At 44.4% G+C, this 16,472-nt stretch overlaps 1 protein-coding gene across 1 annotated transcript in view; it reads right to left on the reverse strand.

The window, feature by feature from the left end:
• Positions 1-16,472, reverse strand: part of FERMT1 (FERM domain containing kindlin 1) — a 323,796-nt gene that overhangs the window by 239,274 nt on the left and 68,050 nt on the right. Inside the window, exon 2 of the mRNA XM_078649519.1 lies at positions 13,465-13,638. Coding sequence (XP_078505645.1) covers positions 13,465-13,615 — 151 coding nt within the window. The 5' untranslated portion in view covers positions 13,616-13,638. The remainder of the gene's footprint in view (positions 1-13,464; positions 13,639-16,472) is intronic.

Raw genomic sequence — 16,472 nt, forward strand, 5'->3', positions numbered from 1 at the left:
TTAGTAATAACAAATGTTCTATTCTATGCTTCCACATGTTTTCTGATAAAAATGGGATCTAACTTGCGAGGGTAGGCCTAGTGCCAGGAAACCGCCCAAAACGCAACATGGGTACATCACATTTTTTACTCAAAACAGACTCTTTTTCTGCACGGTGAGTAGCTGTGGGTTTTGGGCCCTAGCTCAGCCGGCCCCTATGGAAACCTAGCAAACCTACAGATTTTTAAAAACTGGACACCTGAGAGAATTCAGGGTAGGGTGACTTGCGTGGTTCTCACTGCTTTTTTTCTTACCTAGAATCCCTTGCAACCCTCAAACTTGACAAACATACATTTTCCTCACATTTATGTAAAGGAAATTTCAGGACTCTGCAGGGAGCCACAAACTTCCCTCCACCCAGCATTCCCAAAGTCTTCTAATTAAAATGGTACCTCACTTGCCTAGGTAGGCCTAGTGTCTGTGACAGGAAATGGCCTTAAACGCAATATGATACATCACATTTTTCCACTCAATACCGATCCTTTTTTGTAAAGTGGGTAGCTGTGGATTTTGGGCCCTAGCTCAGCCTGCACCTGGGGTAACAAAGCAAACTTGCACATTTTTGAAAACTAGACACCTGGGGGAATTCAGGGTGGGGTTACTTGTGTGGCTCTCACTGGGGTGGTTTTACCCAGAATCCCTTACAAAGCTAAAACATTGACTAAAATAAAACACATTTTCCTCACATTTCTGCGTTTAAAAATGTTCTTGAATCTGCAGGGAGCCACATATTTCCTACCGCCTTGAGTTCCCACTTGTCCCCTGATAAGAACGATGCCCCACTTGTGTGAGTAGGCCATGAGTAACCCTGGGCGCAGTGTGCGGAGTGGGGCTCCGCGGAGCTACGCGAAGTGGGCACACAACTACGCCCACCCGCGCACTCCGCGTAGCCCCACTCCGCGCCGCCCGCCTCCCTCCCGCCCTCCCTAAATACATCAATAAAAGTATAAAAAGCTATTAAAAACACTTACCTTGTCTGCCGCGTCCCCGGGGCTCCCTCTCGCCGTCCCACGATTCGCGCCGCCACCTACCCGGATACTAATGCGCATGCACGGGCGGCCGCGCATGCGCATTCCTCATGAGAAATGCGCATGCGCGGCCGCCCGCGCATGCGCATTAGGACCCGAAATGGCGGCGAGAATCGCGGGACGGCGAGAGGGTGCCCCGGGGACGCGGCAGACAAGGTAAGTGTTTTTAATAGCTTTTCATACATTTATTGCTGTATTTAGGGAGGGCGGGAGGGAGGCGGGTGGTGGCCGGCTACGCTCCGTCTGCGGAGCGCGCGTAGTGCCGCCTGGCTACGCCCGCTACGCAAAATGCGTAGGAGACGGCACTCCGTGCACTCCGTGCACGGAGCGTAGCTGGCCGCCCACCCTTAGCCATGAGACCATGACACAAAAAGGCCCTAAAGCGCTAAATTGAGAGATAAGCAATCAGGGTAGCTGTGGTATTTGGGGCTGTGTTGGGGTGCCACCCATGCAAACCTATGAACAGCAGATTTTTGAAAACTAGATAACTAGGGGATTCCAGGGTGATGTGCCTTGAATGGATAGCATGAGGTTATCTTACGCACAAGGCCATGCAAATCTCATACTTTTCCTGAAATCACTCATTTTCCTCACATTTCTGTGATGGAAACTTCCAGAATCGCCAGGAATCCACAAAAGTAATACAACCCAGAGTTACACCAATGTTCAGATCGAAATGCTGGGCCACTTATGTGGCTGGGATTACTGACCACAACAGGAAGAGATAAAACCAAGGCCAATGGGAGCCATTGCAAGGGGACTCCAATTGACCTTTGTTTGATCTGTTCTTGTTGCAGGCACTAGGGCCCCTCCCCCACAAACAAATGACAATAATGTAGTCTCTTGTATCTAGTGGGCTTTCCGACCCCTGGGAAGGGGGAGATTTGGGGTAATTGCCCAAATATGTCCATGAAAGGGGGGGCAGAAAGACTTGGAGCCCTTTTGAGGTGGGGGAATGGCCATGCCCATGGTGGGCATCGCCCACCACTGTGCTTTTTCCCTGGTGACTAGTGGGCTTTCTGCCCCCCCCCCCCGGCGTGGAGGGGTAGAGGGGAAGTTATCACTTCATCTACCATCCAGGGGGGCAGAAAGACTGTCACCATATTTTCTCTGGGGTGGGGGCATGGCCAGCCATTGTGGGCAGCCCCCACCCCTATATTTATAGACAAACTGCCAGTCCTCTTGTAGGGGTGGGGGGCAAGACCATGACCATGGCAGGAAGCCCCACTGTTATATATTTATGTCTCATACAGGAAGGGAGATATCCAGTAGGCAAATCAAGGAGCATTTTGGCTTATGATCCCCCAACTGAGACCCTAATAGGCACTTGTCTTCCAGTGTGTAACTAAGACACTGATTATACTCACAGGTGAGCTGGATGTTAAGCCTTGGTGTGCCATTTGTGAGGTCAAAACACTAGTGATCTGTACTAACTGCAGTACCCAAAGAAGGCACATTATTCCTTAGGCACTCAAGCTTGGATGTATGCCAGAATAATTAAAAGCAGATGGGCCATAGTGCCGGAAGAAGGTTAAGGTACATCCTCTTCACAGTCTTATGACATACCAAAATATAATAACTGGCAGCAATGTTTTAAATAGTGTGCATTCAGTCAGTTATTGCGGATTAAGCATGCATGCCCTAAACCCATTTGCAGAGGAAGCAAGGTCATCCACCAGACACTAGCACTAGCAGGCCCCCTACCACCAAGACCTACGAAGAGCCCCATCCCCCAAAGCCAGATATTGATAGTGCTCATTAAATGTGCCAGAGATATCTGCTTGGCTCAGAGGCTCCAGAAAGGTGGTATTATGAAGGCCCTGTCCCTTCATGAAGCAGTGAGCAGACCTACCTTCTGGTGGAGAGCAGAATATGAGTAGTGCCATTTGCAGCACACTCCTACACATCCCAACTTTCCCTTCATACGCTGCATGGTGGAGGGGATTCATCACCTATTGGCTAAGGTACTCAGCCAGGTAAGTCAGGTCCCCATGCCTCAATCTGCTAGCAGCAGCAAACAAAAACAATCCAGGGGGCACTAGGGGGTGGAAAGAGAGTGGACGCCTGCTTGTGGTCACAGCAGAGATCACACTCACCCAGAGGTCACACTCACCCCAACACCAAAAGCAGCCTAAGCCTGTGCCAAAACTAGCTATTAACCTTCCAGCTTCCCAGGTAATTGCCAGGAACCCGACAGGGATAGTCCAGGCCTGCTTAACATAATCATTAAATTTGCTTATGAAATGGTCCCCTAGTTTTCTCAGCACCAAAGACATGGGTTCAGTTTTGGGATAGGGTGTGTGCTAGGGTTGGACTGGGAATTATGCCCACCCACCAACAACACTTGTAATACGATTTACCAGATGTGAGAGTAATTAGTTGGTAAAAGAGCTGTATGAAACATGGTGAAACAACTCAGAATCTTATTACGACCTTGAGGCACCACAGTTTTGTCCTGGCTCATTACACTTTAAAATACTGCCCTCTCATACCACCAGTAAAACCTAAAAATAGATGCGTCTTCACAAAGGATTAAATACAGAGCACAAAGGGCCTAACTATGTGTTGGATGTAGCGGTATTCTCGGACACAAGCGTCTTTCTGTTCCCACATCTTGATTTTCTGAGTGAGTTACCACTGCGCCTGATTTTACCAACCAGAAAATCTAGCCAACACTTTCATGTGTCCGGATGTAGCTGCAAGCATAGCCAGGCTCCTTGCCAGATGCTTCCATTGGCATAGAGTAGAACATGCAATGTCCTTTTCTCAGCTCAATACTAAATGTGCCCCGCCTTCTCTACCCCGGACCTCCCACCCATGTCCTTGAACTCGACTCGCTGCTCCAATTTATCACCTGCTGATGGAGCAGATGTGTAATGGGGACTCTAAATTTGAATTTGGGCCTGGTAGTTCCGGGTTTGCATTTTATTTCCCATTCAGGAGGAAAATAACTGTAATACCCAGATTTAGGTGCAGGGATCATTTCTGGAACTTTTCTTTCTGAACAAATGGTAGTCCAACATCTAAATATGGCCCACTCATAATCGGGGCAAAAGTCTCTAATTGCGATTGGGAATACCACAGCAAAACCTTCAGAAAGAAATACTATTACCACACGAAGTAGAATCTGGATTTTAGGGCCATCTCAGAATGAGGTAATATTTTCTCTCCATTTGTTTGCAGATGGTATAAAAAATGGAACCTATACAAAAGTCTCAATTTCTTCTATGATCAATCACTGGTAAGTGCATAAAATGGTGTCAGAAGCATACCCCACACATTCTACCCTCTGACACAGATGGCATAATGTAAGTTGATTTGAGCGCTTAACTAACTTAACTCATATGAGACTCATCTCATCTTCGAACTGAAATAGAATGAGGCTTGAGCGCACTGCTCTTAGTTGTATGAAAAGTTCTTACTTTCGCTTGTGACTTATTGAGTTTAAACGAGCAGTCAAGGCAGCGCCTCTTGCCTGTAGTCGCCCAATGAACAGTCTAACAAGTAGTGCTTCCCACCGCCAAAGTGGAAGCATCCCCTGACGCACAGCTGTAGAATCCTACTGGGAACGGCCCAGAGTTCCTCTAAAGTTTATAAAGCACACATTTTTTCAATGTTCATAAGTCTCTTTAATTTTCAAATTTTCAAAAAGATATTTTATGATTCAATTCATCAGATTCATCATTATGAATGCATTTCAATTGTACTCAAGTCCAATGCATTTTGGTCATTAGAGACCTTCATCTGGGACCACATGAGCTGAAACAAGGTATAACAAAAAAACCATATCAGAAAAACAAGTATATATAAGAAATAATATCAAAAAGGTACATGCTGTTCATTTATCAATATGGTGACTTTCTTCCTCATGGGGTGTTTTTTATGTATAGCAAATCTCGTTTGGATACAAAATCTACAGTGCAATCCTAAGAAAAACTACATTTCGCAAATCCCAGACTATACGTAGTTACGGTTCATTCAAAAGCATTTCAATTCCCTCCTGTCAAAAGCACTAGTAGTGCAGATGCTCTGCTTGAAGAGTGGGAACACATGCCAAAATAAATCTGCCACAAAAGATGGCAATGGTAAAGGACCTCTACTGATGAGCAGCTTCTTTCAGGAAAGGTGTGCATTGATTTATAGATAAATGCCCAACAATAGTAGCTCTCATAGGTTTAATAATCTATTTGTTTTAAAGCACATATGTTAGAAATTGGGTCTGTAGTTGGCAGAGGTATGCATCCTGTCCAAGTAGGGACCATGATCCTAGTCAGGATAAGCTACATACACACTACACAATAACATGTGCTCACCCCCTGGTAGCTTGGCACAGAGCAGTTAGGTTTATCTAAAGAGGCAATGTGTAAAGTATTTATGCAACACACACAGTAACACAATGAAAACACCACAAAAATACTCCACACAGATTTAGAAATATAGACTATATTTTTTTTAGTACAACAAGACCTAAACAACAAAAATCTAATAAGTAGAAACGAAGTTAAGGATTATTAAAGAATAAATCAAAAAGTAGTGCTTAGATTCAAATAGCGCTTAGGGGTTACTTGAAGTCACGCTAGGCTGGTGTAAATCCATAGTTCAGGTAGACCACGATGGAGGACAGGCCGGCTACAGGACCCACACTGGACCCAATGAAAAAGTACCTTAGATGGAGCAAGCTTTGGCGCCAAAGAGTCGATGTGTCGGTTCCGATCCACCCAACCGCGTGGATGTTTCGATGTCGAGCCTTGCAGTCGGGTCCATGTCGGCATCCAACCTCGTACAAATCCAGGCACTGCATCATCTAACCTTGCAGTTGGGTCCTGTTTCATCATCGAGCTGTACAGGGACATCCTTGGATGAACAGTGTTGCAGGGCCCTGTGTTGGTTACGATCGACGCAAAGTCAGCACTGTGTTGATTCTAATGGTTCTGCACAACAGAAATCACCTATTAAGGGCCCAGGACTTGTTGGCACCACTCAACAGGGCAGTACACACAGATAGCATAGCCCAGGTGCTTTTGCAGGAAGTCTTTGATGGCCATGAGACTTCAGAACAACAGGCAAGCCGGCAAGCCCTTGAAGTCACCCTGGGTTCAAGTGAGATGGATCCAGTCCTTGTCCTCAGCAGGGCAGAGATCAGCAGGCGAGCTCATCAAAGCAGAAAGCAGTTCCTGCAGCAATTAGGCGAGAGTGGAAATCCGTGTGGCACAGCAGTCTTTACTCCTAATAGAGTTCTTCACAGGTCCAGTAGTGCACTGTCTTGATAGGGTTAGAGTCCCAGTACGTCTACCCAAATGTGCCTTTTAATTGGAGGTGACTTCAAAGCAGCCCTTGAAGTTCACAGGTCCCCTTTAATCCCAGCCCTGTCTGTCAGGCTATATGTGGGGGGTAATAAGCCTTTTGTGTGGGCAACAGGACACTGGCTTTTCAGGTGTAAGTGTCAGCATCGCCTCTCTCTCTCTTCCTGCCCAGGAAGAGCTATCAGAATGCAGATTCGTTTTCTCTCACACCTACCCTTCCGGTGTTAGTGGCTGTCTAGAGGGAATGCAACAAGTGCTGCTGTCATCCATTTATTGGAGATAGGCTGGAGGTACACAGAGCTAAGTTAAGAGCAGAGAAATGTCCACTTTCTAAAAGTATTGAAAAGCGTCCTCCAATCAAGGAAAGAACGGACTCAAAAAGCACTCATGATGACATTTGTCGCTTCAAAAAATTGTCATTCACTTGAATGATTTTCAATTCGATGTATTCATCATTTATGTTTCATGTGTTATTTCATCAACTTTACTATTCATATGATTCTTCTCATATGTGTATCACTGTTGTAATGGTCATCTTGTTTTACAGGTACCCCAATGCATTTCAGGCTTTGCCCTTCATCAGGGGGGTAATTCCTGCTGCAACACGGTGACGTCGCCGTAATTTCTTACAACAATGCATTTTGGGCTTTGCCCTTCATCAGGGGTTAATTCCTACAAGGAATGTAGCATACACATTTATTTGCAAAAATCCAAGAACTGACGAAAACCAAAATCAGTGGTTTGCATGTTACACAGGAGTATACAGTGTTAGACCCAAAACATAAACCCATGTGTGAAGAAATAGAGTGATATAGAGTGATGGCTAAATCCCCACATGTGCAACCGAGTAAAAAGCGTACCTACTTACATGTAGTATTCAGTCATAAATGCCCAAGTACCTACTGATACATATTGTGGTGATAGAGATCACAGTGTGCGCCCAAAGGAAGTGCTCACGATTAAAAACAACAGTGTTGCACACGCCTTGGTGCGTGCCAAAACTCACCGTAACTCATAATCCAAGCCCACGTGAAAACATACGTTCAATTGCAGTGAAAGATGCCAGCAGTAAATACCGTACAATCGCTCATCCTCTTATCGTGCAGTCAACACATAACTTCTGCAACACGGTGATGCCGCAGTAATTTCTTACAACAATATACATCTAAACACGTAATAGTCCCGTAAGAAAATACTCTGTTCCACAGGAAGTGGATCGTGCATAACAATGGAAAACAACAAAAGACTACCTGGTAAAAAGTATCGATAACCACACTGCTAACCCGAACTTTCTGAAAGTGGCATTTCTAAATAGTAATGTTAATTCCATCTTTAGTACTGAAGAGGATTTCACATTACTATTCCAAAGATATGGAACACGATGCAGCAACTCCCTGCTAACAAGAAAATACAGCCTAGAAGTGTATTAAGGAATTCCCAATGCTAGCCTATGTGAGGAGTAGGCCTCACAGTAGAGAATGAATTTAGCTGTTTGCCACTACCAGGACATGTAAAACTGACAAGTACATGCCCTACCTTTTAATTACACAGCACCATGCCCTTCGCGCTATCAAGGGCCTACCTTAGGGCTGACATGTAATAAAAGGGGAGTTTAAGGCTTGGCAACTGGTTTTAAAAGTGAAATGGAAGTGGCAGTAAAATGCACACACAGGTCTTGCACTGGCAGGCCTGAGACAGGCTTGAAAGGCTACTTGTGAGGGTGGCACAACCAGTGCTGCAGGCCCACCAGTAGCATTTAGATTACAGGCTTTGGGTATATGGTATACCACTTTACAAGGGACTTGTAAGTTAACTAAATATTCTAATCAGATATACACCAATGTCACCGTGTTTAGGGGAGAAGCACATGCACTTCAGCGCTGGTTAGCAGTGGTAAAGTACTCCTAGTCCTAAGCCCACAAAAATATACAGCAAAAAGAATTGGTAAGGAGGCAAAAAGATTGGGGGCAGACCACCCTAAGCATGACAAGTCTAACAACATATTAAAGTGTAAGGAACAAAATCCTCATCCTATGATTTACTTAAAAAATACCATTGTAACAGTCAATCTTCTAAGATCTTGACAGCATGCAGAGACTCACATCAGGGGCACAATAACTTTGAGACAGGGATTGCCAAATTAAATTCACCCCAGCCATGCATTTAAGACAGCAAAAATGTACATATTCACGATTGTCGAGGCTCATGCTAAAAAGAAAAATGAAATCTGAGAGTATTTGAAAATTGAGTAACTTGTGCAGCACTTATACAGAACAATGGTCTGGGCTTCAAAGCTTGGTAACAGTGGCCAAAGGAGCTGCCCTCCATCAGTAATTTGTGAGGGAACAGTGTGAAAGCATCTATTACGGTGATGTTTCGTACACATGCCATGGTAATGAGAGACCATATGCAGTGAAACATGCATTATATTTTCCACTCTATTTAACTTATACACGAATGATGAACACATTAAACATTTCAACCGACTACCGGTCATTCTAATATGTTTTGCCTTGATTTTAAATGGTAGTGCAATGTGAATCACACAACAAAAACAGGTGATGCAGTTAGAAAACATGCACAATGTCTGACGAAAAAACAACTGAACGACAAATAAGATTAAAGTGGGCTCCGCAGATTTTCAGTTTATTGTAAGTGATGTATGATGAAAGGAAATTAATAAATAATTGATAGATATGGTAATCTGAAGTTTCGGACCAGTACTTTAATTGGGGAGGACGTCATGAGGACTATTTTCAACAATTAACTTGACCCAAGTCCTTCTCCTCCTCGTGGATACTGAAGGATGGTGCAGTCTCATCCAGATCAATTAAATGTGTGGGAAGGTTCGTGGACAGTAACACGTTTCACTGATTTCCTCCTCCTCCTCCCACTATAATGGCAACACTGTAGCAATGCCTTCCTATACAACAGGATGTCAGTAGAGGAACTGGTTAAAGTAGGACCAGACAGTGCTGCATGGAACAGAATCACCAGGAACCCATGGAAGGTTCCAATGGGCGAAGGAGTGTTAGAGTTGATTAATGTGTTCTTTTAGGATTGTAACATTTTTTATTAGGTTTTATTCACAATTGCCTTCGCCTACATCCACTGGCCGGCGAAGTTTCAATAAAGGGGGGAAGGAAGGGGGGGAAATCGAGGGTATGGGTAACACTAAAAGGAGGGGAAGGAAGAGAAACAGGATCAAACATTGTCAATAAAACAGTAACAAAAATAACAGCCATGCTCATTTCACAATCATGAATAGGTCGTTGTACTCCTTATCTATCTAACCATCAGTGGGGGTAAAGAGCGTAATCTGCAATGAACGCAAGCATATCAGGCATGTAAGTTGGTTGGTGCAGTGCCATAGCAGGTGAGTGAGTGTACCTGAATGAGTTCAGTGTCGCCAGCATGTATCCTCCTTTCTTTTCTGCAATTGAGCCAGACGTGCTGGCGTCTAGTACCAATAATAGACTAGCTTTAAAAGTGTTTCTTTACCAGAGGCGCTAGTGGCTGAGGTGCGAGCGCGGTGGTAGATGTCCATACATTCCTTATCGGTAAATTTGCAGTCACATTCTATTTCCCACCTTCTCCTAGCCGGTGTCTGTAGGGGGGGGCCTGAGTGTTTAAGAAACAGTATATATCGGACAAGATGCGGGAGTCGTCTTTTCTGGACAAAAGCCAGCGCTCAATCACAGTCAAGTGCCTGCTAGCATGTGGCCGAATGGTGGGAAGGGTCACCCAATGTCTGATCGCCAGGTAATGACAGTATTCTGAATCTGAGAATCCGAAATATTGTTGGACCATTTTAAAGTCCAAAAGGCCCTTCACCTCAAAGAAATCACTGATGTGTTTACAGTTGGCCTGCTGCCAACGCAAGAAGACCTTCTACTGCATGGCCTGCAGAAAGTCCGGGATACCTATAATTGGTGTAAGCGGGGAAACCTGTGTCGAAAGCTTCTTGGATGAGTATACCCTATCCCAAACCCCCCTGGCGGCTCCCCCTGGAGATCGGGAAGGTTGGGGATTGCGCATTGTTCACACTAACAAGTGCCCTCAGTTCCACATAGCCAGCCCAAATCCACAGTCGGAATCTGGGGCAGAGGCCTACTGCCTCCAATACTACTTTCAAGAATGGCTAGTGATCGCGATCAAATCGGTATCAATGGACAGGAACACCGTAGGTTTGTGGGAACTTAGGGTCTTATCCAGTAAATGGAAAAGCTGTTTGATGTTGTCTCCGCATGTATGGCCGGGTATGATGCCTGACTGGTTAGGCTCAATCAGCCCTGGCATGTATCTAGCCAGCCTACACGCCAATATCCCTGTGAATATCTTAGCGTCAACATTAAGAAGGGATATGGGGCGGTAAGACGCGCAGTGTTGGGGGTCCTTCCGGGGCTTTGGCAGTACTGTTACTAACGCCGTGTGCATCGATTCTATAAGCATCCCGGAGGTTCTAAAGGAATTATACAGCTGGGCTAGCACTGGAGATAGCAATGTTGCGTATTGCTTGTAAAAAAGCAGCTGTGTACCCATCCTGCCCTGGTGCCTTTTCTTGCTTGAGTCTCCCTATCGCTTCCAACACCTCCAGCTCAGTAATATCCTTCTCTAAGGGTGCTGTGGTGGGTTCAAGAAGCGTCTTTTATGGTTGGAAACTGTGTAATATAAGGAGTGCAATCCTCTGGTGATTGCCCATCCTCTCAGTATAGTTGTGCATAAAAACGGCCAAATTCTGCTGCTATGTCTTCGTCCCTAATGATATGTTTCTGGCCTCCATCTATCAGGTCCTGCACACGTCTAGAGCATTCCTGTCTATGCAATCTATTGGCCAGGAGCTTCCCTGCTTTGTTTCCACCCCACATAATACTTTTGTTGGGTGCGCAACAGTGCATATTCTGCGGCATCCATGTCAAGTGCTTCGCGTTATAGTCATCTGACGCCTAGTTTTGTGTGAGCATGTATGTCGGCGAGCCTCTTCTAATTCTTTTACGGTGTCTTCTAAGCTGGCGCGTTTTCTTGCATGTTATCTTTCGAGTCATGCTGCTATGGCTATATATGTGCTCCTTACCACTGCTTTGAGAGTCTCCCAGAGCGTTGCTATAGCCATATGTGGGGTATCGTTAATTGCGAGGTAATCCACTATTGCTTTCTCCACCTCCTGGATGGCTGCATCATAGGATAACAGTTTAGGATTGAGGCGCCACAATCTACAACCCAGGCTTGTGGTCGGGAAATACAGGTCAAGCTGAATAGGGGCATGATCCAACAGGAACGCCACATCGATAATGGCCCGAGTTACCCTTGGGCGCAGTGATTAGGAAATAATCAATTCTGACATATGATTGTATGAAAATAAAGTATGACCGTGTGGCCGTGTGAAGTGACCTCCATATATCTGTTAACCCCACCTTGGCTAACCAACGTTTTCCCTGTGGGGTGTACATCCCTGCAGCCCTGCATCTTGGGGGGGGGAGGAGGGAAGGGGGGGTTCTATCCATAGAGGTGTCTGGTACCAAGTTAAAAATCACCCCCTATCATTAGGTTGGAATAAGGCGAGGTCAGAGTGGTACCAATTTCCTGACTAATAAATGGCTCCTGGTGATTGTTGGGGACATAAATGGAAGCTATCGTGAACATTTAATTAGAAAGGGACATATGCAGGGCTACAAGTCGGCCTGCAATCTCAGAGTGTACATTGAGGATTTTCCCTTGAAAGTGTGTGGCTACTAGGATCGCGACCCCCGCTTTGTTCCCCTGACCAGACGACCAGATTTGGCGATTGAACCATCTAGAACGCATTCCGCTCCAGTCCTTTTTCAGGAGGTGGGTCTCTTGCAGGAGATATATGTAACAATGGACTGCCCTAAGCTCTGTTAGTAATGCTATTCTTTTGGCTGACGAGTTTAAACCCCTCACATTCAGGCTAATTATGCGGATCATGTTTCAGGAAATGTGACATCGCAATCCAGTCCCTGCACGCAATAGCTTGTATTCTCATATCTTAAAAAGAGAATGGAGTGTGGCAGTGTAGACAGCAGCAGGCACATGAAGGATGTTCATGTAGCCTATGGCATCAGAATGTACCTGGAGGAGTTCCCCTTGAAAGTGTGTGGCCACCAGAGTTGCATGCCTATCTGGGTTCAGCGAGCGGTAGGCTAGGGCCTCATAAACTGGGTAGGGGGAGAAGTGTGACAACAAAGCCAGTGCCTGAGCATGGAATATGTTCTTTTTAAAACAAAAAGCTTTAAAGCTCGCAGTGGTGACCAATAAGATCACAAGGTAACATTTTAAGCACTGAACTTTCATAAATATGCAGGGGCATATTTACAAGCCACTTGCGTCCTTTTTGCGCTGCTGTTGCGTCACTTTTTGTGACGCAGCGGCTGCGTAAAAATGCAGCCCTTTTACAATGTGACGCATCTAGGGAGATCTGTCCTGTTGTAAAACCCTGCATCTCATTATACCTGTGTCGGGTATAATCTATGCACAGTGGGCATTCCCACGCAAAAAAGCCTTCTAGAAGTGACGCAGTGAAATCTACAAGATTTCACTGCACCACTTCTAGAACGCCACTGCGTCAAAACCTTATGCCTGCTTGGAGCAGGCGTAAGTAGTCACGCAGCACAATGGGGATAAGTCTCCCCATGCATTGCTGGAGTTGCGTCGTGCTTGCAACACAACTCCAACAATGCGTGATCCTTGCGACATGGTGCGCCATAATGTAAATACAGTGCCTCCAAGGTGGCACAAGAGTTTCTCAGGGTGGCACAGGAAAAGTGATGCATCTCTACAGGTGCGTTACTTTCTTGTAAATCTGCCCCGCAATTTTTAATAAACCCCAGTTTTTAAAGAAGTAGGCAAAACATATGTGGCTAAAGGCAGATCATAATATAGCATTAGAACACCCTTAGAGGACTTTTTCTAGCTTAAAATTGTTCACAGCAGTTGAAATTTAAATTGTTAGACATGTCCTGATGTGTAGCCATGTTTAAAACCTGCATTGCATTTTGTTGCATAATAGCAACAAAAACTAATTTACTGCCACTAATTTCAATATGTTATAGCACAATCAACATCAATAAACTTACTTATTTGCTCCACTAGTTTAAGCATTACACCACCAACATGAAGATCCCCTGATACTCGAATTGAGAATTCCTTTTCCTCTGCTTCATACTGGTGATCAACAGAAATGCTGAGTTCCCAAGAAGTGGGGCCATGACCAGTGGCAACACTCATATTGAAGGTATTGTCTTGTATGTCTAGGGAAGAAAAATAAATCCCAGTGTTAGAAAACATATGAAGAATGATCAAACAACTATATTAAGGTTTGGGAATAGCAATCGCAGAGCACCAAAAATGTCTAATACCGGAACCTTTCATTCTTGAAGCACAGTACAAGCTATGCCCTTCCAAGCCAAGTAGATTTATTTATTTATCAGTAGTAAGAATGTTATTGGTAAACATAAACATACATCTAAGAGAATAATATTTCTAAAGATAAGTGGCCATACATGCCTGCAAACAGACATATTTATAGCAGTGTGGAGCAAAAATCAGTTGCCTTTCCAATTTCAAAAGGTGGCATTTCAGTGTTGAAATTCAGGAGAGGATGGGTGACCTGCATGGCTAATAAATGGAAAAAGGCAAATGGACTGAACTTAAAGGTGCCACAAAGTGGCTTGAATGTGGCCTAGCGACGAAGAGTAGCAGAGTTTGTGTTTCCAGTAGGCATACAGTAGGATACAATCTAAGAGCTGTAGTTGGGGGCATGCATTTTTCTGCATTGACTACAAATATCAATAACTTGGATACAAACAGGATGATTTTGGCAGATAGCCACATGTTATACTCCAATTTAGGCCATAAATGAGCTCCACAAAAAATAGTTTGTTGCTGCAACACTTTATAACAGCACCTTAGCCGTCCAGGTTCCAACTCCAATTGCCATCCTGCTTGAACCTAAACATTCTACCAGAGCATCAATATATTCAATAATAGAATGTAGGGGAAGAGTACATAAATAAACTTGGTAATCAGGCATATCACACGTCTCCTTCAATTAAATAATACATACTTAACACATAAACATAGACAGAAAATACATCATAAAAGTTCTATCCTAGATGAAATGAAAATACATGAATTGTAAATAAAACTCTATAAACAAATTAATATTGAGTGGAAGATAAAATGTTTGCCTATTTTATATATAAAAGAAGTCAAGCGCTGATGTAATAATGCAAATCAAGTGCTCTCGTGAGCATCTGACCACTTCTACATCTCACAGTCTCTTGTCACTCTTCATGCCAAACAAACACTTCAACATTACCCCCACGAACCGTGGAACCACACACTGCCACGTTGGAAGCGGAGTCAGGGTGAATGACAATTGCCACCGACTCCTGTTCCCTATCCTGCCATCATTGGTCTTTTTAAACAATTTGATTACCTTCAAAGCTTTAAGAAACTTTGAGCATTCCCCACAACCAATCTAGGCTTTCACCTTTACCCAATCATCCACACTGAACACAGTATCCTTCTCCATTCTTCTCTCACCGAATTATTTCTTACTTAATTTGCAATTCCTTTCCTTTCATTCTCAGTTCATTTACCCTATTGAATCTCACTTCCGTGCTCCACACTGGAATCATTTTGGTGAAAGGAAAACTCCTTCTGACTAACTCAAAAGTTGATTCTCCTGTGGATGAGTGGGGAGACAGGAAATATGCTTTGATTAGGGCTGGGAACACTTTTCTCCAGTCCAAATTATTAGCTTCAGCTAACTGGAATATTTCCTTAAATGTTCTGTTTATTCTCTCCATAGTCCCTTTGGTCTCCGATAAATCAAGGTTTTTTTGTTTTGGATTCTGTGGCAATTTCCTATTGCTGTGCTTGCGACTATTTGTACTCATGCCAACATGTGACTGTTTATGGTTAAATGCTGGCGCGACTCATGGGGCAACTGTTTCTTCTGTGGAGCCAACTTTTCAGACGTCCCTGTTTGTCTTGGTCCTTGTGCCTAAGGATAAAAGATATTTGGAATCCACACTGTGTTAAAGTTTATTCTTTATTTAATGCTACACAGACGACGATTGTGTAGGACAGGTACATTCATACTTCAGAAGTGGGAAAATTTACTTACTACAGTAGAAGTACTCTGCAGACGAGGTTTTTGCGGCGGCAAGATGGTGGCCGCTAGTCGGACATGTGACTAACTCCCATGGATTACTTTCCCCCCAAAAACCCCCAGTGAGTAAATTGAAACATTATGCAACCCATCGCTGCCCAAACGTGTTGGATCAATGAAAACTTACCTGGGGACCATCAAGGCATGCTTCTCTTGGGGACCACTGTTCAGGGAGAGGCACGTCGATTTCTCAGCTGTAGCTGGCGGATCACCCGGCTTGCTTACACAGCATGGAGTCCTGAGCGCTTCAATGCCTCCGAAGACAGTACACGGGAAGACACGTACTACAATGGAATTGACAAGCACAGGGAAAACTGGGAAACAGCATCGGAGCGGAAAGAATGGCACGGCGGATAAAACTGAAGATATGCGAGTGAAAAAATGTGAACTAAGCATGGAGGATTGCGGTAAGTGCAATATTCCTTCTTTGGTTTTGCCAGTAAGAGGGAAAAACAACATAATTTGAAAAAGGATGGGGGGCCATCAGGGGAAATGTGCAAAAGTTTGAGTTCCACTTTAAACCCTGAGCAGGATATGATTAATACAGAGCACCAGCCAGCCAGCCTTAGGATCAAATAAACAAAGTGGGAGATACCTCTCTAAATACTACGGCTACCGTCAAGCCAGGGGAGATTCCTGGCTCTGTATCCCAGACGGTACAAAATAAAGAAATGTACAGGGTCCAGCACGGCCCAAAAGGACACTTTAAGTAAAGATATGCAGAAAAATACTGTGTGGCGCACGGATGGACTAAGTGAAGAAGCGGGGGGGGGAGAGTAATATGGTGCGTAAATTATGATTCAAGAGACTGATTCCGGCGATTATTTCTTCTCTCTTTGGTCCCCTCGGAATCATCAGGGGATAAAATTGAGCTAAATTTTGGGCACAAATGTAGAGGGGTATCCC

Source organism: Lissotriton helveticus, chromosome 6 (genome assembly GCF_964261635.1).
Source record: "Lissotriton helveticus chromosome 6, aLisHel1.1, whole genome shotgun sequence".
Classification (NCBI taxonomy): Eukaryota; Metazoa; Chordata; class Amphibia; order Caudata; family Salamandridae; genus Lissotriton; species Lissotriton helveticus.